The following is a 27,318-nucleotide window of genomic DNA, read 5'->3' as shown; positions in this document are numbered from 1 at the left end:
GGAAGTACGTCTCCCTACCTCGCCCAGACCAGTCTGCCAGGGCCAGCGTCTCAACAATCGCACTCACCCACACCGTGCGCTGGCACACCGCGCGCGTACGCACTCCTCTCGGCACGAAGACGTGTGGGCAAGGCTGTCAGACGTGCCCCAGCCACCAGAAAAGACGAGCGGGAAGCCCAGTCATTTGGATGTCCAAAGCTCGTTTTGAAGGAGGCATGGGGTGGGTGATTAAAGGCGCTTCCTAGCTCACCCGGCCCCCGGCGCCAGGCTCAACCCCGAAGGGCGAGGGCGGCAGCGCGGATGGGCGCCTGGGGGACGGAGGCTGCTACTAACTTTAAGCACCGCACCTGCCGCGGAACCGGGGAGGAGACGCCCCGACCGCACCTGTTCCTAATCCTGAGCGCCGCGCGCCGCAGCCACCCTGACCTTGAAGACACCCTGAAAATGCACACCCCACCCCGGCTCCACAGCAGCCCCGACCCTTCCCCGCAGTTCCTGAAGCCCGCTGGGTCCCCTCCCCCAAAAGGGGTGACTTCAAAATGCCCAGCGCCCGCAAAGTGAGAATGCGCTTAACCGGGCGCTCGCCTTGAAAGTCAGCCCTGGAGAGGCCGAGGTAGGAGGTAGTTCGAGGACGACCTGGACTACACAGCGACTTCCGAGTTCAACTTGGGCTAGAGCGAGACTCTGCTTCAAAAATGAAAAAGAAGCCGGGCGTGGTGGCGCACGCCTTCAATCCCAGCTCTCGGGAGGCAGAGGTAGGAGGGTCGCTGTGAGTTCGAGGCCACCCTCAGACTACATAGTGAATTCCAGGTCAGCCTGGGCTTCAGCGAGACCCTACCTCGGGGAAAAAAAAAAAAAACACACGAAAGAAAGCGCTTCCCGGCCATTCCCGGGCACCTCGGTACCCATGGTTCTCTCCCCTCCTCCAGCCACCGCGCCCTCACCGTCCCCAAGTTCAAGGTCCCCCAGGCCGCCGCGCTGGAGGAAAGGCCGCGGGAGAGACGCACTGCGCGGCGGGCCCGAGGAGGGGTCCCGGCGGGGGAGCCGGCTGGAGACCGATCCTGGGCGCCCGCGCCCAGCAAGTGCAGACGCGCCGCGGTCCCGATCAGTGCGGGGCGCCGCCCGGCCGGCAAACTTTGTCCGCCGCGCAAGTTTGGGGCTCCGAGGACGAGGCGCACGGGGAAGCTCCGGGCGCGGGGAGCGCGGGGGAAGGCGGCCCGGCCCGGCCCCGGGCAGCGCTCACCTGGCTGTAGAGCTCGCCGACAGACATGGCCTCGCGCCTCGCTGGCCGCCCGTGCTCCAGCCCGGCGGGCGCAGGTCCCGGTGCTCGCGGCGCTCCTCAGTCCTCGGCCGGCCCGCCCGGCGCCATCTTCCACGACCGGCCGAGAGTTGCCCGCGTCTCGCTCAGACCTGCCGGGCCGGCTCGCTCCAAGCCCGCGCGACCTTTGCTCCCGGCGGCGGCGGCGGCGCGGCGCTCCCGGCTCAGGTATGGGAAGGAGGCGCCGGCGCGCGGCGAGCACGGGCGGCGCGTCACAGAGGGCGGGAGGGCCACCGCCTGGGAGCCCTCCGCGCCCCCGCCGCCGCCCGGTCCCCGGGCCCGGGCGGGGGGGGGGGGGGCGGGGCCGCCGGGAGCCCGAGTCCCGGGTGTCGGCACGCACCGCCCCCTGCGGGACGCCCGCCGCACGTCGGCGCAGGTGCGCAGCTGGGGTCCGCACCTGCGGCCCCGCGCGCTCCTTCCTCCTGGGCGGAGCCCTGGAAACCGGGAAGTATTGAGTGCAGAAAGTTAGAGGTGAGAAGGAAAGAGAGACACACATCCCTTGTCTATGGTTGGAAGGCTTCTTGATTTTTATGTGACTGCATTCGTTTTCATCATTAAGACACAATGACATCGTTCGTTATTAAAGTAATTTAGGGCTGGAGAGATGACCTAGTGGTTTAGGCGCTCACCTGAGAAGCCTAAGGACCCAGGTTTCATTCCCCAGTACCCATATAAAACCAGATGCACAATGGCGCATGCATCTGGACTTCGTTTACACTGGCTAGAGGCCCTGGAGTGCCCAATTCGCTCGCTCGCTCTTGCTCTCTCATTGCAATTAAATAAAACTTCTAAAGAGTAGTTTAGATATACACCAGAAATCGTCGTCATCACTCCGAACTCTTCGTGCTGAAACCCTGATGGAAAGGTAGAGTTCTCTTGCAGGGAATAGTTTGCCTGTCCACCTTAGTTAGGAAACCAGGATCCAGGCCCCTACCCTGACCTTGAAGACAACCCAAAAATGCACAGGATGGTTGCTTTTCTGGGAAGTCTCTCTTTGTGTGTGTGTGTGTGTGTGTGTGTGTGTGTGTGTGTGTGTGTTTCGAGGTAGGGTCTCACTCTAGCCCAGGCTGATCTGGAATTCAGTATGGAGTCTCAGGGTGGCCTCGAACTCATGGCAATCCTCCTACCTCTGCCTCTCAAGTACTGGGATTAAAGGAGTGCGCCACCACGCCTGGCTCTTTTTAAAATATATATATATATATTTTCTTATTAGAGAGTGGGAGGCTGTCAGGGCCTCTTGCCACTGCAAATAAACTCCACATATGTGCACCACTTTGTGCTTCTGGCTTCTCACGTGGGTACTGGGGAATGGAGCCAAGCTTGCTTTCAAGCAAGCGCCTCTAACCACCGGGCCCTGGGAAGTCTCGTTTTTGTAGGCTCTCCTTCGTGCACACTCTCAGCCCTTATACCCCTCCTGACCTCATTAGTTTGTGTCTCCTCTGCCCAAGGCTGTTGGCTGCCTACAGTAACTTGAGTTCTTATCCAACTCCCATCAAAACTTAGATATTTCAGCTTGAATAGGAAAAGAATTGGCAGAAGTTAGAAGGAAAAGGGGGCTGTAGGAGACCTAGGCTTGGGTTTCTCACCGTGACACTTGTCCCTGACACAGTGACAGAGGAAGCACCTATACCAGCTGGGATTGTAGTTCTAGAGCCTACACCCCAGAAGATGATATTCAGACACATCCTATGTAAGACCTCTCAACTGGGATACAGTATGCTCTGTGCAGCTTAACTCAGATGTGCTTCTATACCCATGGGGCTTTGAGGTTTTAAGAAATCTCTTCCCTAGAATTCTGGGCCACTGGTGAAGGATGGGGTCTGATTTTGGGGGGGGGGTTGTCCTTTGGCTTTTTGTTTTGGTATGTGTGTTTGAGGCAGAGTTTCACTGTAGCCCAGTCTGGTCTAGAACTCACTATGTAACTCAGGCTGGCCTCTAACTCACAGCGATCCTCTTAATTCACCTGCCATACGCACACTACAGTGGTCTTCAATTTTTAAGCTCCTCTGAAATTCCAAAATTACTGCCTTTGGGGTTGACAGTAACCAAAGATCAACCATTCAGCCTGGGACTACAGAGTGAGTTCTAGGTTAGCCTTGACTAGAGTGATATCCTACCTCAAAAAACAAAAATAGGGCTGGAGAGATGGCTTAGCGGTTAAGCGCTTGCCTGTGAAGCCTAAGGACCCCGGTTCGAGGCTCGGTTCCCCAGGTCCCATGTTAGCCAGGTGCACAAGGGGGCCCACGTGTCTGGAGTTCGTTTGCAGAGGCTGGAAGCCCTGGTGCGCCCATTCTCTCTCTCTCCCTCTATCTGTCTTTCTCTCTGTGTCTGTCCCTCTCAAATAAATAAATAATATTTTTAAAAATAAAAATAAAAAAAATTAAAAGGCGGCCTGGAGAGATGGCTTAAAAGTTAAGGTGTTTGTCTGTGAACCCTAAGGACCCATGTTCCACTCTCCAGATCCAACATAAGCCAGATGCACAAAGACGAGGCAAGTGCTAAGTTGCACATGCCCACTAGGTGGCAAAAGCATCTGGTGTTCCATTGCAGTGACTGAGGCCCTGGCAATTCCCTCTCTCTCTCTCTAAAAAAACTTTTCAGTTGAATTAAATTTAAAAAAAAAACTCTCCCTGCATAGTTTGGCACCCTGAATTTTAGCACTTGATGAAAGTGTGCCCCACTGCTCACTCCAGCCATTGCCATGACCTGGGAACTTGTTAAACTACAAATCAGGGTGGGGTGGACAGCCCTGGGAGAGCACCTGCCTAGCCAGGGCTTCACTGCAGACCTACCGAATCAGCAACTCTGGAGGTGAGGCCAGCGCTGGGTTCTCGCACCTTCTAAATATTTGGGAAAGACAGCTTGCTCCATCCAGACCTCTTATTCCAGCAGCAGACCTAACTGCCACCCACAAACTCTTGCTCTCCTGACTCCAGACTTTTGTTTTGTTTTCTCTTCTCTCTTCCTGCTCAGTGAGCATTATGTACAGATGGCTCCACTTACCCTCACCCAGCCCCTCCATGATACCCTTGATGTTGTCTTCATACCAGAATCACTTTAAACAGATACCTGGTTCTCACTCCCAGAAATTCTGATTTAACTTGTCTGGAGTGCTGCCCAGAGTAAAAGTGTTTTACTTTGTTTTAAGGCAGCATCTCCCTTTGTAGTTGATGCTGGTCTCAAATTCAAGATCCTCCTGCCTCAGCCCCCTAAGTACTGTGATTTGCAGGTGTTCTCTTGCCACACCCAGCTTGGATAAAAAGGTTTTGAGACCATCCTTATAAAATAGATTTCTAATTAATCCTGTTTCATAAGTGAAAAAAGTAAGGCTCAAAGAGATGTGGGTGAGGAACTTTGCAGATCAGAGAGGCAGAATTCAATTATTCTTACAGTCTAAGCACTTGCTTTTTTAATGATTTTTTTTTCTGTGTGTTTGTGTATAGTGTGAACACATGAATATGCATATATTCATGTTGACATGTGCTCATGCGTGTCAGGGCCAGAGGTAGACATCGGGTGTATTCCTTGATCATGATCTACTTGTATTCTTTGAGAAATTATTTCTCACTGAACTTGGAGCTCACTGATTCAGTTAAACTAACTAGCCAGTGAGCCCTAAGGACTCCCTGCCTCTGCCTCCCCAGTGCTAGAATTACAGCTTGGCGTTTCACATTTACATGAGTTCTGGGGGTGTGAACCCAAGTCCTCATGCTTATACAGAAAGCACTTTACCCACTGAGCCATCTTCCCCACGTCACACTGCATGTTAGAGTTGAGGCGGCATCAGGAAAGTTAAATACAGCTGGTTAGAGGTGTGCTCAGTGAGTAAGTTTAATATGTGTCCCAGATTGGGTAGGCTCATCTTAGTGTGAAAACACCACTCTATGTTCCATGACTTCTCAAAGAAAAGAAATCTGTTGAGAATGTCTTGGTTCTCTCTCCTGACAGGTATTCCCATATGAATAGGAAAGAGCTTTGAACTTCCAAAGCATTCCTTTGCACTTCTTTCAAAGTGCTCCCCTGATCGTATCTGTGTTGTATGTGTCTTAAAGCAGGGACCAAATTTGGCCCATGTTTATGTCATCCTTAGATTAATGTTTTGCACACACACAAAATAAAACTAAAGAGTGGAAGACTTGAGATAGGTGTTGAACCAAGTCTAAAGGAAGTATAGCTAAGTAATTGGTAGGAAAGAGGGAGATGGCTCAGCAGTTAAAAGCACTTGCAGCCTGGAGAGATGGCTCAGTGGTTAAGGCACTTGCCTGTAAAGCCAAAGGACCCAGGTTTAATTTCCCAGGACCTATAGAAACCAGATGCACAAGGTGGCACATGCGGCTAGAGTTTGTTTGCAGTGGCTGGAGGCCGTGGCATGTTCCCTCCCTCCCCCCCCATAAATAAATTTTAAAAAAAAAAATTTAGGCCAGGTGTAGTGGGATTACTCTTTTTGTCCCTTGAGGAAGCTGGCTTAGTTGTTGAATTTCTGAAGGTTCCCTTACCTTCAGGGTCTGTGAAGTTGTTACAACCCTATGTCCACTTGCAACTCATTCTTACTCTTCTACAGATTTTGAGTATTAGGTCAAGTCTTATAGATGAATACTAAGGAATGGAAACATGATTGAAATTTATCCTCTGAGAAATGAGAACCTTGAGTAAAATTGTTTTCCTTAACAAGTGGTCGTTAAACCAGAGTGGGCTGTTTCCAAGTCAGACCCCAATGCTCTTTGCCTTCTAGTTTCTACCCTTGTGTAATCTTTCCCTTTATATGTAGGCTAGACCTATGATTTGCTTCCACACTAAAATACAGCAAAGTCATAGGATGTCGCTTCCACTGTAAGGTTAGAAATGACTGCCTTTCAGCCTGCTGAGACAATTTCTCTTTTCATGTGCTTACTTTGAAGAGTCCACACAGAGAGGACCATATGTTAAGAAAATGCAACAGCCTCTATGGATTGTCCTAGCAACCACATGAGTCACTGTGGCAGATCCACCAGTAGGTGAGCCTTCAGAGGAGACCCTAGCCCCAGCTGACACTTTGATCACAGCCAGGGAGGCACCTGGAAGCAGAGGATCCAATAAGTTGTTTCTGATTTTTTTTTTTTTTTTTTTAAGTAAGAGCTGAAGACGACTCAGGAGTGCCTGGTTCATAAACCAGGCATAGTAACACACACCTGGAATTGTAGCATTCAGGAGGCAGAGGCAGGAGGATCAGTAGTTCAAGGCCACTCTTAGCTGCATAAGGAGTTCAAGGTCAGCCTGAGATACACAAGACCATATCTTTAAAAAAAAAAAATGAGATCAATTCTGTGGTCCACTGAAGCTGTAAGATAATGTGCCCTATTTTCAACCACTTAAGTCTGAAGATAATTTGTAACACAGCAATAAAATGCTGATACAAAGGGTGTTCTGTGATGACTGCTTTACTGGGGAGCACTCCGTCCTTGCACTCTGTCTCCTCATCACAGCATGGCATGCTCCTCCCTGCTAAAGTGGCCATCTTCAGACTGGGGTCTGCAGTTCCCTGGTAGAGAATTAATTTCCAGATCTTTTACATCTATTTGTTCCTGAACTTATTTGCCGAAAGAAAGAGAGAGAGAAAAGGAAGGAAGAAAGAAAGGAAGGAAGGAAGGAAGGAAGGAAGGAAGGAAGGAAGGAAGGAAGGAAGGGGATAAAAAGAAAAAAAAAAAAGCAGGTCTGCAGTCAGGGGAGTCTCATTCTCAGGTCTGGATTCCTATTTTCCCTTCCCTTACTCTGCAGGACAGGCTGTCAGTCCTAGAGAGGAGAATGATGCTTTGTGGGAGGAGTCAGAGACCATCCAACAAAAGGACAGTTAGCAATGGATGCTGAGAAAGCTAGTGGCTTTAAAGAAGGGGCCACACATTCTTTAGCAGGTCAGGTGGTTTCCAATTCTGTGCTATCAGCAAAACTGAAGGAAAGAGGACCTAATCCAATGGTCAGCTGACAGGGTATTAAAATAATCTTTCAATGGATCACTCTGTGAGTTTTGGCAACTCAGAAGGAATTCAAAGAATTGAAGGACAATGTTCTGACAGCTTTTCCTTTCCCATCTGTTTGCTTATGTAAATAAAATTTCTCAGACTTATGTCTATGACCAAAATAGGTCATAGATAAAGAAGTACATTTGTGAAGTTCTGCAGTAATTACATTTTTGATGATAATTTGATTCTGAATAGTTTCAATACTTAGACAACTGAAAAATTTCTCAATATATTTGTGCTATAATTAAGTATCATAGGTGGCTAGTAGATGAATTTCTAGTACAAAAGTATGGGATAAAATTCAAGGAGAAGTAGAATGAATTTTAGGCTGAAGAAGTCAAAAAAGGAATGATTTAATGAACTTTCCCTCTCTCTCTCTCTCTCTCTCTCTCTCTCTCTTTGAATTTTCAAGTTTTCAAGGTAGGGTTTCATTCTAGCTCAGGCTAACCTGGAATTGACTGTCGTCTCAGGGTGGCCTCGGACTCAAGGTGATCCTCCTATATCTGCCTCCTGACTGCTGGGATTAAAGGTGTGTGCCACCACGCCCGGCTTTGCTCTATATTTTTTTAATGGGGGCTGGAGAGATGGTTTAGTGGTTAAGGCATTTGCCTGCAAATCCAAAGGACCTTGGTTTGATTCCCCAGAACCCACGTAAGCCAGATGCACAAGGGGGCGCATGCATCTGGAGTTCGTTTGCAGTGGCTGGAGGCCCTGGTGCACCCATTCTCTCTCTCCCTCTCTCTGCATCTCTCTCTTTCTCAAATAAATAAAAATAAAGTTAATATATATATTTTTAAATGGGCCAGTGGAGATATGAAATTGATATTGCAATTGGACTCCATTGGGTTAATTTTAAATGTTTTTTAAACTATTTTATTTTTAGTTATTTATTCAAGAGAAAGAAATAAAGAGGTAGAGAAATAGAGAATGGCAGGGAAATTTTGCAGGAGAGGGGGCAGAAAGAATGTCAGAGCCACATGTTGGGTCATGATATGCAGAGACATTTATCATACCAATAACTGTGGGCTAACTCCACAATGCACGACCCATATACCTCAACAAGGAGGGGCCATGGGGAGGTGGTAGGTCACAGATGAGCCTAATAATGGTACCAAACTGCCTGTACTTGCAGAATAGAAAACTAATAAAAAAAAATAAGAAAGAAAAGGAAAAGAAAGGAAAAAAGAAGAAGAAAGAGAGAATGGGCACAACAGGGCCTCCAGCCACTACAGCCATTCCAGATACATGCGCCCCCTTGTGCATCTGGCTTATGTGGGAATCAAACCTGGGTCCTTTGGATTTGCAGACAAGCACCTTAACTGCTAAGCCATCTCTCTAGTCCCATTGGGTTAATTTTAAATAGTCATACAGAAGGCTTACTTTAAGGAACTATATGAGAAGTTACATGTTTTCCAACTACTGAAACTTATTTTTTTTTAAATCTAATTATTGCCAGGTATGGTAGCACATGCCTTTGATCCCAGTACTTGGGAGGCAAAGGTGGGAGGATCACCATGAGTTCAAGGCCACCCTGAGACTACATAGTCAATTCCAGGTCAGCCTGGGCTAAAGCAAGACCCTATCTTGAAAATATTTTTGATCTAATTAATAACTGTAAAAATGTGTGGAAACCTGCATGTTCTTTTGTCTCTTTTTTTCCAGTGATGGGATTGTACCTATGCATTCCATGTCTGAGCCACATGTCCAGAATTTTAAAAAAATTAATAAAATGAATGAAAAATTTAAAAACTTTTAGCTTGAGAAATAGTCTTGCTAAGTTGTCCAGGCTGGCCTTGAACTTGGCATCATCCTATCTCAGCCTCCTGTATAGCTGGGATTACAGGCCTGCATGGGCACATCCAACAATATGGTTTTTCATCCTTCTGGGCATATGAGAGCAAAATAAATTGGAAGACCAAAGGATGGAGGACAACCACTTTCACAACGTCCAGAGTATGGCCTTTTTGGGAATTCAGGATTTAAAATTGTCTTAACAACCCTGACCCTATGACATACTTTCACCTTGCCAGTTTGCTTTGTGGTCATCTCTAAGTCTCCTTGGGGTTACATAGACTTATACACTTAGGTGTCACCTGAGCTGTTGGGGCTGGATCCTGGACCCTGGCAGCAGCTTAACATCTAGGGTCATACCTCATATGAGAACCAAGTTCTCTCTTATAGCCACCATTAGGAAGCCACACCTGGCAGGCAGAGCTAAGAGTAGATGAAGAGTGAATGCTAATGGCTGCTACTAGGTTTCTTTTTGAGTTGATAAAGTGTTTAGAAATTAGCTAATGGTGATGGTTGTATAACTTTGTGAATATACTAAACTAAGTAGGGTAGATTTCATATGTGAATTATATTCAAATAAAGCTTATGGAGAAAAAAAAAAGCACAACCTAGGGTCAGTCACTCATCTATTTAAACAGACAAATAACAAGGAAAGGCACAGAAAAGAGATGCATTCAATGCAGCCACATGGGGAAGAGGAACAAATAAGGAAGTCCAATACCTGCCCCCCCCCACAGTCCATCTTCAGCAGAAGGCTAGAGGTATATACAACTAAGCAGTCTGATCGAGGTACATGTTAGCTCTAGACTCTTGTGCAAGGTGGCCTGAGATGTTGGGTGAAATCTCTTCCTGGGAGACAAGTTCCTCCTCTGGGTAGCACCAGGCTTCATTCAGCCTTGTCCTTTTCTTAAAATGTGACTCATGAGGAAATGCCAGTTTCTTAAGGACCATTACTTCAATGATCTGATAGCCAAAGAGAGAGGTGCAAGGACCTCTTCAAGAATATTTCCAGGGCTGGAGAGATGGCTTAGCTTGCCTGTGAAGCCTAAGGACCCCGGTTTGAGGCTCGGTTCCCAGGTCCCACGTTAGCCAGATGCACAAGGGGGCGCACGCGTCTGGAGTTCGTTTGCAGAGGCTGGAAGCCCTGGCGCGCCCATTCTCTCTCTCCCCCTCTATCTGTCTTTCTCTCTGTGTCTGTCGCTCTCAAATAAATAAATAAAAATTTTTTAAACAAAAGAATATTTCCATTCCTGCCAAGATACTTACAGGTTACCTCAATTCACCCTTGGCCTATGAGGGTGTAAGGAGTGACCTCTGTTACTTTTTGTTTTATTTTAAATATTTTTACGGATGGAGAGTGGTGGTACATACCTTTAATCTCAGCTGTCAGGAGACTGAGGTAAGTGGGTCACAGTGAGTTTGAGGCCAGCCTGGACTACACAGTGATTTCCAGCTCAGCCTGGGCTACAGTGAGACCCAACTTTGAAATAATAATAATGATAATGATATTTAAATTTTTTAAATTTATTTACCTGCAAGCAGAGAGAAAGAGAGAATATTCCAGGGTCTCTTGCCACTGCAAACAAACTCCAGACACATGTGCTGTTATTTGCATCTGACTTGACATAGGCAATGGGGAATCGAAGCTGGGCTGTAGGCTTTGCAAGCAAGCGCCTTTAACCACTCAGCCATCTCTCCAGCTCTTATGTTACTATGTTCATGGCAGGCACCCTGCAGCAGTCCTTACCCCAGACTGGGCCTGAGCACTTCTACTTGACAGAGGCAGGTGGAGGGCCATATGTAACTTCCAGCCCACGGAAATGGTTGGACAAAACTGAGCCTGTCTGGCTTGGGAAAAACAAGAATGATGAGACATGGAGTCCCCAAATAGAAGACAATATGTCATATATAAGTCCACCAGGAGGGAGTTTCATGGTGATGGTTACTGGACAGTCATGAGGAATCAGCATAGTATTCCAACAGCAAAAGAAAGAGAGCTTGTGGGCTGGAGAGATGGCTTAGCGGTTAAGCGCTTGCCTGTGAAGCCTAAGGACCCCGGTTCGAGGCTCGGTTCCCCAGGTCCCACATTAGCCAGATGCACAGGGGCGCACGCGTCTGGAGTTCGTTTGCAGAGGCTGGAAGCCCTGGTGCGCCCATTCTCTCTCTCTCCTTCTATCGGACTTTCTCTCTGTGTCTGTCGCTCTCAAATAAATAAAAAAAAAAAATTAAAAAAAAAAAAGAAAGAGAGCTTGTTGTCAGGAAGGAATGCAGGCAGACGCTGATTATCACCATCAAGAAAACAGTAGACTGCTGCTGGGTGGGAGGTCCAGGTATTCAACACTGGGCATCAATGGTTGTGCCCACCTGGTTTATGAAACAAACAAAGGGTTAGAGCAGTTGTCACCTATGCAGGATCAATAACCCCAAGGGAAGAAGACCTCCACCTCCAAGGGGCTCTTAGGGCCGGCCTGATATCAGCCCCTGACATTCAGGCAGAAGTATGTGTTCCCCTGGTGGGTGTGAGGTGGGAAGGAGGTTGTCACTGGAACGTTTGCCATTCCTCGGAATGGAATAAGGGGCTTTTCTTCCCACCAAGCATCTTCACTATGCAGGATAAAGTTGGATTCTATTCTAGGGAGGACAGAGAGGAAAGGATGGACTTTATTATACTTTTCCAGAGCCTGAAAACATCTCTGTTCATAGAGGCTGTTCAGAGCCCAAGAGCTCTAGTGTCAGTCCTCAGAAAGCAATGACGGACCTAAGGGGGAAGAGAAAAATGAGCTAGCATCGACCAGAAGGGATTCAAAGGTCACAGCTGGGGTGGCCACAATCTGCGAATACTGCGCTGAAGTCCTTCCACACACTGTCCCCCTCCTGGCCACTCTGTCCTGTAGGAGGGGCAAGCCTCCTTCACAGAGGACCGCCATGACCCTGGTGAATTTCATCTGCAGCATCTTGCGCCCTCTCCTGGAAGGTTGTCCCAACAGCTAGTTTTATTGTTGCTTTTTCTCTCCAAGTTTTCATAATTCCCCAGATCTTTGAAAATCATAACTGGAAGGAACAAGCCCCCCATCAATATGTAGCCCAGAATACTTTCAAAGTCATAATCCTCATGCCTCTGCCTCCAGAATGCAAGGATTACAGTTATGCCCCCAAAATACCTGGCTCAATCCTTTCATTTCTCAGAAGGGAAACCAGGCCCTGAGAAGATGTGAGATTTGCCCCAAACCATCCAGATAGTTGGTGGTCTTTCTGCTCTTCAGTTGGGCACTTCTGGAAAACTGTAGGGAAATGGGAGGGGATCAAGGGACCTGCTTAAGTAGACTTCACTTCAACTCTCTCCTGATTCACTTTACCCATAAAGTTTACCCTTCACTCAGTATAAATTAAAATGGAGCCAATGGGGGCTGTAGAGATGGCTTAACAGTTAAGGCACTTGCCTGCAAAACCTAAGGACCCAGGTTCAATTCCCCAATACCCACATAAGCCAGATGCACAAGGTGGTGCATGCATCTGGAGTTCATTTGCAGTGGCTGGAAGCCTTGGAGCTCTCTCTCTCTCTCTCTCTCTCCCTCCCCCCCCCATAAATAAATAAAAATATTTTTTAAATGGAGCCAATGCCATACATGGTGGTGTACACCATTAATCCCAGCACTTGTGGGAGGTAGAGGTAGGAGGATAGCTGTGAGTTTGAGGTTACCCTGAGACTACATAGTGAATTCTAGGTCAGCCTGGGCTAGACCTACCTTGAAAAGAAAATGGAACCATTAAGCTAATGCTGTAGTGTGGAGCCAAGTTTAACAGATTTCTTGCAAGGTACTCTCATGTCCTGAGATGAATGAATCATATAGAGAGTGGACTGAGGATGGATCTTAAGTTTATATTAATTATAAAGACCTGCATTAACAAACGTCCCTGGAATATGCCATCTGCTTGCAAAGTTTTCCCACGGTTGAGGGCAAGGATTCTTGATCTTGGTTAGAGATTGCAATTAACTTAGATTTCCCCCACCACCACCACACACACACAGCAAATATCTGGGGGCTGGGGATGTAGTTCAGTGGTAAAATGCTTGCCTACCATGTATAAGACCTGTGATCTGATCCCCACCCATGGGTAAATATGCCTGGAAAACCGAGGAAGAAACAGGAAGCTGTTGCTGTTGCTGAGGAGGGATCAGGAGGTCATTGTTTTCAGCATCTTGGTTTTAGCATGGGCCTGTTTCATCATAATCTCTAACCACCACTTCTGGCCTCTTGGGTAATAATTTCTATCTACCAAAAAGACTCAGAAGTGGTAAATTATCCTAAATAATCTTCTAATTCTGAGTCTGGTATATTTCTAATTCTTCTGAACATAAATTGATCTCAGTATTATTAAGCTGCCACTGTATTTCAGGCACTGTCCAAGGTGCTAACAATCACAGATAAATAAAATGTCTGTGGAGGGCTCCAGCCCGCATGTATGTCTATAGGTATATCCACACTTATGCCTGAAGTAAGTCTTTTTTAGATACAAAGTAATGAGTTTAATTATGACATTTTCATTTATATATGCATTGTGTATGTATATATATCATTATACTTTGTTTTTTAAATTTCCCCTTTCCATTGTCCTCTTCCATCCCCTTCAACCCTTGTTTGCTCTTCTTCCTCCTCCCAAGTAGTCTCCCCTTCTTTATTTTTTAAATGTATTATAATAAATTTTTTTATTATTTACATCTTCCATAATTATAGTCAATAAACCAGGATAATTCCCTCACCTCTCCCCCTTTCCCCTTTACAACTCCACTCTCCAGCATATTCCCTCCCCTCTCAATCAGGCTCTCTTTTATTTATTTATTTATTTATTTATTTATTTATTTATTTATTTATTTTGTTTTTTCGAGGTAGGGTCTCACTCTGGCTCAGGCTGACCTGGAATTCACTATGTAGTCTCAGGGTGGTCTTGAACTCATAGCGATCCTCCTACCTCTGCCTCCCAAGTGCTGGGATTAAAGGCGTGAGCCACCACGCCCAGCTTCTCTTTTATTTTGATGTCATCATTTTTCCTCCTATTATACTGGCCTTGTGTATGTAGTGCCAGGCACTGTGAGGTCATGGATATCCAGGCCATCTTGTGTCTGGAAGAGTGCATCATAAGGAGTCCTACCCTTCCTTTGGATCTTAAATTCTTCCAGAGGACTTAAAGGGGTGGTATTGTGTATATGTAAATAGAAAAACAGATTACTGGGGGAGGGGGTTGGAAAGGCCTAAATGAAGTCAGGGGAAGAGATTAAGTAGAATGGTGGGGGAGGTTTAGTCAAAATCTAAGAGGGTATGAATAAGTCATATGGAAACTTACTTTTTTTGACAATGGCACATCCAGAAGCCATAGATTGTTACTAGAAAATTTTCAGTTTCAGGGATGGGATACCTTCCAGTGAGTTGTTGGCCAGAGAGGTCCCTGATGTCCCCAAAACATTACAGGCTATTGCCAAGGCTCTTGGTTTCCAACCAGAAATAGACGATAAGACCCTATTGCTGTAAACTTCACATGCTTAGGCTACAAGGTCACTGAGAAATATTGCTGGAACTGAGCTGAAAACTTCCATGTAGACCAGTTGATAGAAATCTGGAAACACCTATGCCGCATGCAGCTCCATGGGAGAGAGAAAGAAGTCATCAGTAGAGATAAACAACAGTGGACTCTGCAAGCCTTAAGTTTGGCCATCCAGGCCAAATGAGCCAATGGGTGCAATAGTGGCAGGTCTGTTATGGGGGAGACCAACCACTCTTGAATTGGACATGGCTGATATGGAAAACTTATTGACAGGGGAAGTCATGAGCCCTACTGGTGCAACGCCTGCTGGTGTCTGGCCAAATGCATGTATTATGCTCACTGAACTTTCTGGTACACACTTCTCTTAATGTTCATGCACATATATTAATGCTAATCTCACTTTTCATTAGAGAAGCTTCCCTTTCCAAGAGAAAGAGACAGAGAAAGAAGAAAGAGAGAGAGAGAGAGAATGCTGGGACCTCCAGCCACTGCAAATATACTCCAGATGCATGTGCCCCTTTATGCATCTGGTTTGTGTGGATCCTGGAGAATCAAACCAGGATCCTTTGGCTTTGCAAGAAAACACCTTAACTGCTAAGCCATCTCTCCAGCCCAATAAACATAACTTTAATGTTATGTTTAAAGTTTTTTTTTTCCTTTTTCTCACAGCTTTGCCAACTAGGACTTTTATTGGTCTGAAGATTTTTTTTTCCAGGTAAGGTCTCACTCTAGCCCAGGCTGACCTGGAATTCACTATGGAGTCTCAGGGTGGCCTTGAACCCATGGCAATCCTCCTACCTCTACCTCCTGAGTGCTGGGATTAAAGGTGTGCACCACCACACACGGCTTTGAAGATATTTCTTTATTGACTCCTTCCATACTAACAGACCATAAATCATGATAGTTCCCTCCCCTCCCCCACTTTCCTCTTCACAACTCCACTCTCCATCATATCCCCTTCCTCTCTCCATTAGTCTCTGTTTTATTTTGATGTCGTCATCCTTTCCTCCCATTATGAGAGTCTTACAGATGTAGTACTAGGCACTGTGAGGTCATGGCTATCAAGGCAGTTTCTGTCTGAACAATTGTATTATAAGCAGTCCTACCCTTCCTTTGGCTCTTACACTCTCCACCATCCCTTCTGCAATGGACCCTGAGCCTTGGAGGGTGTGATAGAGATGTTTCAATGCTGAATACTCCTCTGTCACTTCTTCTCATCACTAAGTTGCCTTTTGGGTCATCCCAGCAGTCACCACCATCTGAAAAGAGAAGCTTCTCTAACCAAAAGTGAGGGAAGCATTAATATATGGGTATTAACATTAGGTAAAGTGCTTACAGGGCAGTTTGGTGAGTTAATATATGCGGTTAGCCAGAAAAAAGCAGGTGTTATACTCCTAATGCTCATGACCTCACCCACCATAAGCTTTTGATTAGGTTTTCAGTACTAGGCATGTATTCCCTCCCACAGATAGGGCCTCCAGTCCAATTAGAGAGCAGTTGTTTTCTCCCATAACAGACATTCCACCATTGTACCTGTTGGGTCTTTTAGCCTGGTTGGCTAAAAACTTGAGGCTCCCAGTGTCTACTGTTTTCACTGCTGATGGCCTTTGTCTCCTATTGAATTGCATGCAGTGTAGCTTTTTCCAGCTTTCTGTGAGCTGGTCTACAGGGAGGAGGTTTTCAGCTCAGCTCCAGCTTGATTTCTCATTGACCTTGCAGCCCAGGCATGTGGAGTCTTCAGCAATAGGGTCTTACCATGAAAAAAAAAAAAAAATTGTGGTTGTTGGGTGGTTGCCAGTGGCAACCACGACTGTCCAGTTCCCTGTTCTCTTCTGGTAGGAAAGAGGCTGACTTCTTCCAGCTCTCACCATGTTACCTAGGTAGAGGAAGAATATCTCCACAGTTTTCTTTGTGCTTTGTCCAGGTATGGATGGCATGGTCTTAAGCCCATCACTGGCAAGAGTGATGAAGTCTAAGTTCAACATGGAAGATTCACCTGAGGCTTCATCTCTGGGGGTGGGGCTGGATGAGAATGGAGATCTCACAAAGTCCAAATTGTGCTAGGGAAGAAAACGTGAATGAATGCTACGAGGGTAACACAACCTTCCACATATACTATCTAACAGAAATTGTTGCCGGGCTGGAGAGATGGCTTAGTGGTTAAGCGCTTGCCTGTGAAGCCTAAGGACCCCGGTTCGAGGCTCGGTTCCCCAGGTCCCACGTTAGCCAGGTGCACAAGGGGGCGCACGCTTCTGGAGTTCGTTTGCAGAGGCTGGAAGCCCTGGCGCGCCCATTCTCTCTCTCTCCCTCTATCTGTCTTTCTCTCTGTGTCTGTCGCTCTCAAATAAATAAATAAATAATTTTAAAAAAAAGAAATTGTTGCCAAATCCCATTCATCTTATGAAAGCAGCTTATGATTAATTCACATATTAACTGAATTTTGTAAAAAGTGGTTATGTGTGTTTCTACTTTCATTCAGCTTAATACATGCTTTCCACTTCCTGACATTTACTTCCCCACTGGTAATTTGGTTTTGGAACTTTCTTATTACCTACTGCTGGTTTGGTTGGCCTCAGTTATAGCCAAAGAACATATTGTTTCTGTCTTCATTTGTTCTATATGCAAGTATTGTTTGATGATATGTTCTTGAAAAGATGATCAGTAACAGCTGGTGGCAAAGTTTAGTTCTATACAGTTGTTTACTCTGGTTAGTGATTTAATCCATTACCAGAAAGGAATATACAATAATACATTTGATAGTGTTTGGTAAAGGTTTTGTGTCAATTAATTGTGTTTCTTACAAATATAAATCAAGCTTGCTCTAGTTCTACAAAGACTCCACCACAGTCCTTAGGTTAGAATAAAATCATTGGTTTTCCATTTGCTCCTAGTTTGGCCTATTCAATCAGATTGCAGATCTTATTTTTCAGACCCATCACAGCTACATGTATATTATTCACTTCAATGCATATGTGATGCATTCCTCCGGCCTTGTTTTTCTGCAGAAAATCTGCAATTGTACTGTTACTCCCCAGTGAATGAAGCAGTTCCATCTTGGCGTTTCCAGGTTGACAAAAACAACCAATACTCCATGTTCAGGAAGAGGGACCACCTCACTTACCTGGATCCCCAGAATATTCTCATAAAACACAGAGGCCTTTTCCACATCTAGCTTTGCCATGGCCACGTGATTGAACTGACCCAGGTTCCACCCAGGACCTGTATTCAAGGACTGTAAAGTGGGAGAGCTTCTCCCTGCTAGAGATGGAGTTTGGAGCGTGGATGAAAGTCCTGTGGTACCTGAAGCAGTGCTGGCAGCACAAGCAGCATCGTGGGAAGTGCCTCCCCTTCTTTCAGTCACATGTATTCTGCTCCCCCTTACCCCCATTATGGTCTAGCCTTCCCTTTCGTGATTCCTTCATTCTACTTCCATGTCCTGCACGGACATTGACATAAAAGTCTTAATTTTCACCCCACATTTACATTCTTCCCTAAATCTAACCATGTGGCTTTATGGCATCTTCTCCTACCATTAGCCCCAAACCAGAACCTCAGCTTTTCTCAATTCTCAGCTCTCAATTCTCAGCTCTAATCCATGAGCAAGCATTGAAAGCTCAGCCTCCAAAACAAGCATCATGTCCTCCACCTTTTACTTGACCACTTACCATCATCCTGGGCCAGCCCTTGTCATTCCCTGCTGGACCACTGCAAAAAAAGAACAAATTGTCCCCGTAATAACGTCTTCCTGCTCATCTCCTTTCTATGTGTTTCCATACTAAACATCTCCTTTCTACTCTAAGAACATATTGAACTTATCCCCACTTCAGAGGATTTGAACTTGCTCGATCCCAGGATGCTCTTGCTCCCATTCACCTCAAGTCCAAACTTTAAGGGGATGTTACTAACAATTCGTTCTCTCTCTCTTTCTTTGGTTTTTCAAGGTAGGGTCTCACTCTAGCTCAGGCTGACCTGGAATTCACTTGGTAGTCTCTGGGTGTCCTTGAACTCATGGTGACCCTCCTACCTCTGCCTCTCAAGTGCTGGGATTAAAGGCACCCCATGCCTGGCTTGTTGTCTCGTTTCTAAGTGTCAAGAGGTTTTTGTTTCTTTTTTTTCCCATTTTGCATCATGAAGTCAAAATGGGAAACCAAGGCTCAGTGCCAACAGCATCTATGGCCAGAGAATGGGGAAGCAGCAGTGTTGCTCAGTCAGCTTCTGAACTCATTAGTAGTGGTGAAGTGATGAATAATAGGACAGAAAAATAAGGTGAGGTGGGTAGATTAATAAAGGGGAGGAGGAGTCATGTCTTTTCCTGGGACAGGTGAAAATTCTCCAAGAATTCATGTACTATTTCTTTCATTCCTTTTATGGTCCCAACCATCATCATGGCAATTGTCACCTATCACAGGGAGAGGGACCATTAGAATACAGATGTTATAAAATATGACATGGGGATCTACTAGAGGTCATTCACATGGCTACTTAGGATCTGTAAGTTTCAGCCAGTTATCATGAGAAGGAGCTTCTAACCTCAGGACTTCTGTTCTCAAACACAAACACAGTTAGGGTGGGGAAAGAGGGAAGTCAGACTATGTCTATATCATACTAGGTAACTGAGGATTCCAAACCAACAACAACAAAAACCTGAAAGGGTTGATGATGAACAGAGCATCAAAATTTTATGTAGCAGCTGGGTGTGGGACATGCTTGTACTCACAACACTTGGGAGGTAGAAGCAGAATGATAAGGAATTCAAGGCCAGGGCAGCCTCAACTACAGACTGGATTTGAAGCCAGCCTAGACTACATGAGACCCTTCCTCAAAACTTAAAATAGGGGCCAGGCATGGTGGTGCACAGCTTTAATCCCAGCACTTGGGAGGCAGAGATAGGAGGATCATTGTGAGTTTGAGGCCACCCTGAGGCTCCATAGTGAATCCCAGGTCAGCCTGGGATAGAATGAGACCCTACCTGAAAAAAAAAAAAAAATTAAAACAGGGCTGGGGAAATGGCTCAGCAGTTAAACATGTCTATTTGCAAAGCTTATTGGCCCAGGTTTGATTCTCCACTACCCATATAGAGCCAGGTGCACAAAGTGGCACATGCATCTAGAGTTTGTTTGTAGTGGCAAGAGGCTCTGGCATGCCCATGTCCATGCCTTTTCTCATTCTTTCTATCTCTCTCATATGTAAATTAATTTTTTAAAAAAATATTTGTTTATTTTTGTTTATTTGATAGAGGAAGAGGGAGAGAAAGAGAGAATGGGTGTGCCAAGGCCTCCAGCCACTGCAAATGAACTCCAGACACATGCGTCCCCTTGTGCATCTGGCTAATATGGGTCCTGGGAAACTGAACCTGGGTCGTTTGGCTTTGCAGGCAAATGCCTTAACCACTAAGCAACCCCTCCAGCCCATAAATTAATTTTTTAAGACAGTCACCTGTGATGGTTCAGCCCTGTAATCATAGCTCTTGGGAGGCTGATGTAGGAGGATCACCATGATTTTGCAGCTGACCTGTATAAGGAAAATGTAAGAGGAAAGCAAAAGAAAACACCAGACTTGATCTCCATAGACAGACTATTTATTGAGAGAAACAGTGAGGGGTATCAGCCTTCCTGTGGGATGAAGGCTAAAGCCCTGAGCCAGGGTGAGTTCACACTTATAAGGAAGATCCTAAGAAATAGACTGTACCAGGTGTCGTCAATAAGAAAATTGTAGCTGTTTGTGTCCTTGTTCAGAATAGGCTTCTTCAGCCAGGATTGTCTAAGGGAGGAGACTCAGGTGGTTTCTGGTCCTTCAAGGTCATCTGAGCTTAAGGGGAGTGCATCAATCAGAGAAGGTGTCAAACTTAGTGAGACTGAATACCTCTGTGACTTCTTTATTGCCTGCTACTTTTAGGGATAGTTATTAACTCTTTAGTTCCCTATAGTTTTCAGGGAAGGCTATTAGCCCTTCATCCTGGGCTACAGAGTGTGTTCTATGTCAGCCAGGGCTACAGTGAAAACCTACATCAAGAAAAAAAAAATTAAGGAAAGGACTTAGGAGTGCCATTGGAACCATATAGAAAGTAAAGGAAAAAGCAAAACACACGTGCCCTATGTTCATGTATTTATGTATCATTTAAAAGGCAAATTGTCCCAGGACTGGGATGCAGAGATGGCTCAGGGGATCAAGTGTTTACATAAGCACAACACCAGAACTCACATAAAGCTGGACATTGTGCCATAAGTATCTGTAATCCCAGCCTTCCTATAGGAAGATGGGAGGCAGAAGCAGGAGAATCCCCCTGTGGGCCAGCTGACTTCTAACTTGTGTTGATCTCCCTGCCTCAGCCTCCCAAGTACTGAGATTGTAGGCATGAGATATACACTCAGCTTGGATTGATTTATTACAAAGAAAGAATGCAGATTATGAACAATAAAGGGAAAAAGGCACATCAAGAAGAGTCCAGGTAAGACCAGGCACAAGCTTCTCTTCACCAAGAGGCGCTGGTCCTGGCATACCCATTCTCTCTCCCTCTCTGCCTCTTTCTTTCTTTCTCTCTCTCTCTCTGAAATAAATAACATTTTTTTTTTGTTTTTTTGTTTTTTCGAGGTAGGGTCTCACTCTGGCTCAGGCTGACCTGGAATTCACTATGTAGTCTCAGGGTGGCCTCGAACTCACGGCGATCCTCCTACCTCTGCCTCCCGAGTGCTGGGATTAAAGGCGTGCGCCACCACGCCCGGCTAATAACATTTTTTTAAAATAAAAGAGTCAGTATTCTTCCTACTGTCCTGAAGCAACATAGTTGCCCCTTTCTCAGTTATTATAATTTCTCAAACAATTGCAGCTCAATGGGCAAGGGGTTTTGCCCAAAGATTTTATTTCTTTGTGTCATATCCTTCTGCTCACAGCAGTCTATATCTACACAATGCAACCCTATACAAATTCTCATGATATGGGGCTGGAGAGGTTGCTTAGTGGTTAAGGCATTTGCCTGCAAAGCTGAGGGATCCTGGTTCGATTCTCCAGGCCCTACTTCTGCCTCCCATCTTCCTATAGGAAGGCTGGGAATACATATACTTATGCCACAATGTCCAGCTTTATGTGAGTTCTGGTGTTGTGCTTATGTAAACACTTGATCCCCTGATGCACACAGGGGCACATATGTCTTCTTTTGCAGTGGCTGGAGGCCCTAGCACACCCATATTCTCTCTCTCTTCCTCTCAATAAATGAATAAGTAAATAAATAAAATATATTTTTAAAAAAATTCTCAGGCTATGAGGTAGAATAGAGTAAGCCTTTCATACAAACTGCCTCTGGACAGAGCTCTTTCTTCCCTTCTTAAGCCAAGCCTGCACACTCTAGAGTTCCTTCTACATTTAGAGTTTTCAACTTTGGCCAGAATAGTCCATCAAACTCTGCAGACAAAATTGCAAAGCATCTCTTAGGCCAAGGTTTTAAAGTATCTACTTATATTTACATTTATTTATTTGAGAGAAAGAGACAGAGAAAGGGGGGAGAGAAAGAGATGGGTATGCCAGGATCTCCAGCTGCTGCAAACAAACTCCAGATGCATGTACCACCTTGTGCATTTGGCTTACATGGGTCCTGGGAAATTGAGCCTGGGTCTGTTGGTTTTGTAGGAAAGCACCTTAACCACTAAGCCATCACTCCAGCCCAGGCCAAAGTTTTAGATCCTTTTATATTCCTCCCATAAATCAGTTCTAAAAGGCTAAAAGCCACACAGTCCAGGTTTCTAGTATCAATGACTTTATACCTCTGGAACCTATTTTCTATTGTACTTATTTTCTCATTGCTCATTGAGACAATACACATGACCAAAGCAGCTGATGGGAGGAAAGTATTTAACTTGGCTTATATTCTTTGTTTTATTGACTCTTTGAATTTTTTTTTTTGGGGGGGGTGTTTCTATTTCATTAATTCTGCCCTAATCTTTATTATATATTCATGTCTACTGATTTTGGGTCTACCTTGTTCTTCTTTTTCCAAGGCCTTAAAGTAAAGCATTAAGTTGTTTACTTGTGACATTTCTAATTTCTTAATATAGGCACTTAAAGCTATAAATTTCCCTCTCAGGACTGCCTCCATTATGTCTCAAAGATTTTGGCATGCTGGGTTCTCATTATCACTTGAGTCTTCGAACTTTTTTATTTCATTCTTGATTTCTTCATTGACTCATTCATCATTTAGTAGTGTATTGTTTAGTTTCCATGATTTTGTGTATACTCTATAGTTTTTATTGCTATTTATTTGTAGTTTAATCCTATTGTGATCATATAGAGTGGGAGGAATTATTTCAATTTTCCTATATTTATTAAGATTTGCTTTCTGTGCTAATATATGGTCTATTTTAGAAAATGTTCCATCTACTGCAAAAGTAATGTGTATTTTACAGCATTTGGATGAAAGGTTCTGTAGGTATCTGTTAGGTCCATTTGTTCTATGCCTCATTTAATCCAGATGTATCTCTATTTATTTTTTGCCATGATGACCTATCAATTGATGAGAGTGGGATGTTGAAGTCATCTACTACAACTGTGATTGGTGTTACCTGTGAACTCAGTTCTAACAGTGTTTGTTTGATGAAATTGGGAGCCCCCATGTTAGGTACATATATGTTTAGGATTGTAATGTTCTGCTGTTGGGGTGTTCCTTTAGTCAACATAAAGTGACCTTCCTTATCTTTCCTAATTAATGTTGGTTTGAAGTCTACCCTGTCAGATACTAGGTTAGTGATACCTGCTTATTTTCTAGGCTCATTTGCTTGAAACACTATTTTCCAACCTTTCACCCTAAGATAATGTCTATCTTTTGTGGAAAGGTGAGTTTCTTGGAAGCAACAAATTGAAGAATCCTGATTTTTAAACCAGTCTGCAAACATGTATCTTTTGGTTGGGGCATTGAGGCTGTTGATATTAAGACTTATTATTGAAAGGTGTGTATTTATTTTTGCTAGTTTCTTGTTTTGTAGTTCTTCTGGTTTTACCTTTGCTCTTTGTAGTAACTACTGTGGTGGTTTGATTCAGGTGTCACCCATAAACTTAAGTGTTCTGAATGCTAGGTTCCCAGCTGATGGAGGTTTGGGAATTGATGCCTCCTGGAGGCAGTGTATTGATGGAGGTGGGCTTATGGGTAGTATAGCCAGGGTCCCCTTGCCAATGTATGCCATACTCTCCTGTTGCTATTGTCCATCTTATGTTGGCCAGGGTGTGATGTCCACCCTCTGCTCATGCCATTGTTTTCCCTTGTTATCATGAGCCTTTGAGTGGAGGATACACATCATTCAGGATTTCATTTTTATGTTCTTGCTAAAAGTTTATGATCTGCTTCTGTTTTGACATGTTTTACTCCATAAATTAGGCTATAAAAGTTTCACCCTCATAAATTGTCTGTAGATTTAAGCATTTTGTCATTTTTGCTCAAACTGGTCATGGAGTTTATTCCACAATGGTGGGAGAAGTCACTGTCAAGTTCCTGGATCCCCATTTCTCAAGCCCTGGGTAGACCCAGCCCCAGGAGATGCAATGACTTTTAAGATTAAAGTCACTAAGTGGTTCAATTCAGTCATAGTGCTCCAATTCCCTTGTACTTTCTAAGTCCAGCCATTGTGGTTCTGCTTTTAGTCCTTATGGCCAAGCCTCTGTCAGTCTGATCAGTTAGTAATGGAATTGTCTCATTCCTAATGCTCTCACTTTTATCCAGTTCCTCATGTCATGCCCAGGGTTCCCTAGGATCAGACTCAACTTTCCTCATCACAGTCCTCCCCTGGTTTATGAGCTCTTCTGTATGCCAAGAGTCCCAATACTTGCAGCAGGTTCTCATTGATGCATGGACCTTTCAGTGTCTCGCCTTCAGGTTCCTGATGCTGTGATTTCAATAACTTTCGGTATTCCTGTTAACCACTGCTGGGGCTTTCCAGGACTCCTTGTTCTCCCCTAAGAGGGCTATCTGGCTTTGAGTCAGTTGTTCTTTTTTTTTTTTTTCTATTTTATTTATTTGCAAGAGAGAAACAAAATATGGGAATGCCATGACCTCTTGCAGCTACAAACTCCAGCCACATGTGCCACTTTGTGCATCTGGCTTTTTGTGGATACTAGGGAATCAAACCCTGGCATGTATATGTATATATATATATATATATGTGTGTGTGTGTGTGTGTGTGTGTGTGTGTGTGTGTGTGTGTGTGTGTACATACATACATACATACATATATGTGATGTTTTAATATTCTAGAGAGATGGTTTACTTAGTGGTTAAGGCACTTGGCTGTGAAGCCTACAGACCCAAGTTTGATTCCCTAGTATCCACGTAAGCCAGATGCACAAGGTGGCTTGTGTCTGGAGTTGGTTTGCAGTGGCTAGGAGCCCTGGCATACTCTCTCTCAAATAAAATAAAATTTAAATAATATATATTGGTATATGTGTGATATCAGGGATTGAACCCAAGATGTCATGCATGTTAGGCAAGTGCTCCACCAATGTTCTATATGGCCAATCCTAGTTACATACCTTTTTTGTTTGTTTGTTTACAAGGTAAGGTCTCACTCTAGCCCAGGCTGGCCCAGCACTCACTATGTAGTTTCAGGCTGGCCTTGAACTCTTGGTGATTGTATTAGTCAGGGTTCTCTAGAGGAACAGAACTGCTAGAATGAATTATTTAAAAAGGGGATTTATTGGATAAGCTTACAGTAGTCCAATAGCAGTTGTGGGCCCGAGAATCACCAAACCTGGTAGCTGCTCAGTCCTCGTGTCCAGAAGCCTCAGCAGTCCCGCCCTGGCACTGCAGATGGTGTGGGGAAGCCTCGCAGCTTCCTGAGGAGCCACTGGGTTTCGATCCACGCAGGCCTTCAGTTGATGCTGATCTTCAGTCCGTACTGGTCTTCAATCCACGCTGGAAGGTAGTGAGCAGCTCTGGCAGCCAAGTGGAAGGGAAGAAGGAAGAACTCTTTTTACCCAGAGCTTCCTTATATCAAGTCCCACTCTGAGCGGGGCTGCCCACTCTGGGAGAAGGACTCACCCTGGGGGAAAGACTTCTTCCTTTAGTTGAGCCTTCCTAGAAGCAACCTGTGGATTACTAAACAGATCAAGTTGACAACACCTTAACTATCACAGTGATCCTCTTACTTTTGCCTCCCGAGTGCTGGGATTAAAGGCATGTGCCACCTTGCCCAGCACCTAGATACATACTTTTATGAACAGGATGTCATTTGAATTGTCTGGGAAGTAAGAAATGGAGTAATATATTTACTAGAATGTTCCAGGCTGGGAGTGTGGGCAAGGTGATCACCCTAGTCCTATGCTGATTGTTAAGTGAAGTGTTTTCTAGCCTGGAAACTCTAAGAGACATCATGAGATGCTGTGATGCCACAGAACTGGCAATTCTGTGGTATCCAGTGATGTTTTGTGTCTTTGAGTCCCTTCAGATGTGTCAATAAATATCCTGATATTCAAAGTGTGACTTGAAACTTATACAAAAACAGATAAAGAAACATGCTGGCTGAAGTGTATTTCTCCCATTACCAAGCCCTGAAGCTGTCATCCAGCTTCCTCTCTGCTGAAATCCATTAGTAGAGTGCACTGGGATGTTGACAGGTGCTTTGCAAAAGGGTCAGGAACTAAAATGAACACTCCTTTTGACCCAGAAATTCGACTTCAGGAATTTGATTTCCTGATAAATTCATAAATGCATAAAGACAAATGTGTGAGTCATTCATAGAAGCCTGATTTGAATTAACAAAAGATTGGGCACCCCTACATGTCCATCTACAGGAATTTTCTGGTAGCATGAAGCCCAGGAAGACTTATCCATAGCATTTACCCCTTGTGTGTCTGTGGCTCTTTGGGTATTGGCCCAAAGCCTCAGGGATCAGTCTGTCAGAGTAGTCTGTGAGAGTTAAATGCTGCATATATGACTAAACAGGCAAGTCTGGGGTCAGAGGAGAGAAAGAAGAACTGGCTGCCAGGGAGGATGGGCAGCTATGTATCCTTATTGAAAAAACAAAGCACTAGAAATATCTAGGGAGTGGGGTGAGAAGTGGAGTCACTACCCATCTGGCATCTGGGAGCAGATTTGGGGTTCTGGGCTGGGAAAACAGACACATGTCATAAGACAGAGTAGGGTCAGAAGGTGGACACAGGAACTGACAGAGAAAAACCCTGACCTGCCTCCTGCTTTCCATGGTGGCCTGGGTGGCTTTCATGGTACTTCTGGAAGGACGGTGACTCCTCTGCTAAGCTGTGGAAGAAGCTCTCCTCTCCCTGGCAGTTCAGGGTTGTCCTGTATTTAACAGCTATTGCCGGGAAAGCACAGATAACCTGAGCTTCCCTTGCTTACTGACTGCACATAAATTTATTCAATTTTTGGTTCCAGACTTGGAGTTTTATTGGCAGCTTTACCAACAAATGATTTGTTGTTTGGTGTAATTACTTTCAATCATCAGCTGGTTCTATTCTCCCATTGGGATTCTCCTCAAATTACTTAGCACTCTTCGACATCCCTAACCTGCCTCAGGTGCTAGAGACCCTGGCTGCCTCTCTAAGGTATCAGTAGGGCCATAACAGTTAGCACTTTGAGCAGAAAGCTAGTGTGGCCAATGTTGCTCCCTGATGGAGAGGTCCCCTGAAAGGCAGAGTCCTACAGGGTCAGATCAAAGGACCTCACCTTCCAATACT

General features: G+C 45.0%; 1 protein-coding gene and 1 pseudogene across 1 annotated transcript in view; both read right to left on the bottom strand.

Moving 5' to 3' along the window:
* Positions 1 to 1,364, bottom strand: part of Myo5b (myosin VB) — a 343,662-nt gene extending 342,298 nt beyond the window's left edge. Inside the window, exon 1 of the mRNA XM_045142616.1 lies at positions 1,244 to 1,364. Within this exon, the coding sequence (XP_044998551.1) occupies positions 1,244 to 1,270 (27 nt within the window). The 5' untranslated portion in view covers positions 1,271 to 1,364. The remainder of the gene's footprint in view (positions 1 to 1,243) is intronic.
* Positions 1,365 to 17,456: 16,092 nt separating this feature from the next.
* LOC101609166 lies at positions 17,457 to 18,034 on the bottom strand (annotated as a pseudogene).
* Positions 18,035 to 27,318: the final 9,284 nt, after the last annotated feature.

Source organism: Jaculus jaculus, chromosome 2, assembly GCF_020740685.1.
Source record: "Jaculus jaculus isolate mJacJac1 chromosome 2, mJacJac1.mat.Y.cur, whole genome shotgun sequence".
Lineage (NCBI taxonomy): Eukaryota > Metazoa > Chordata > Mammalia > Rodentia > Dipodidae > Jaculus > Jaculus jaculus.
Note: the sequence above shows the minus strand (reverse complement) of the source record. Positions and strands in the feature narration are given on the sequence as shown.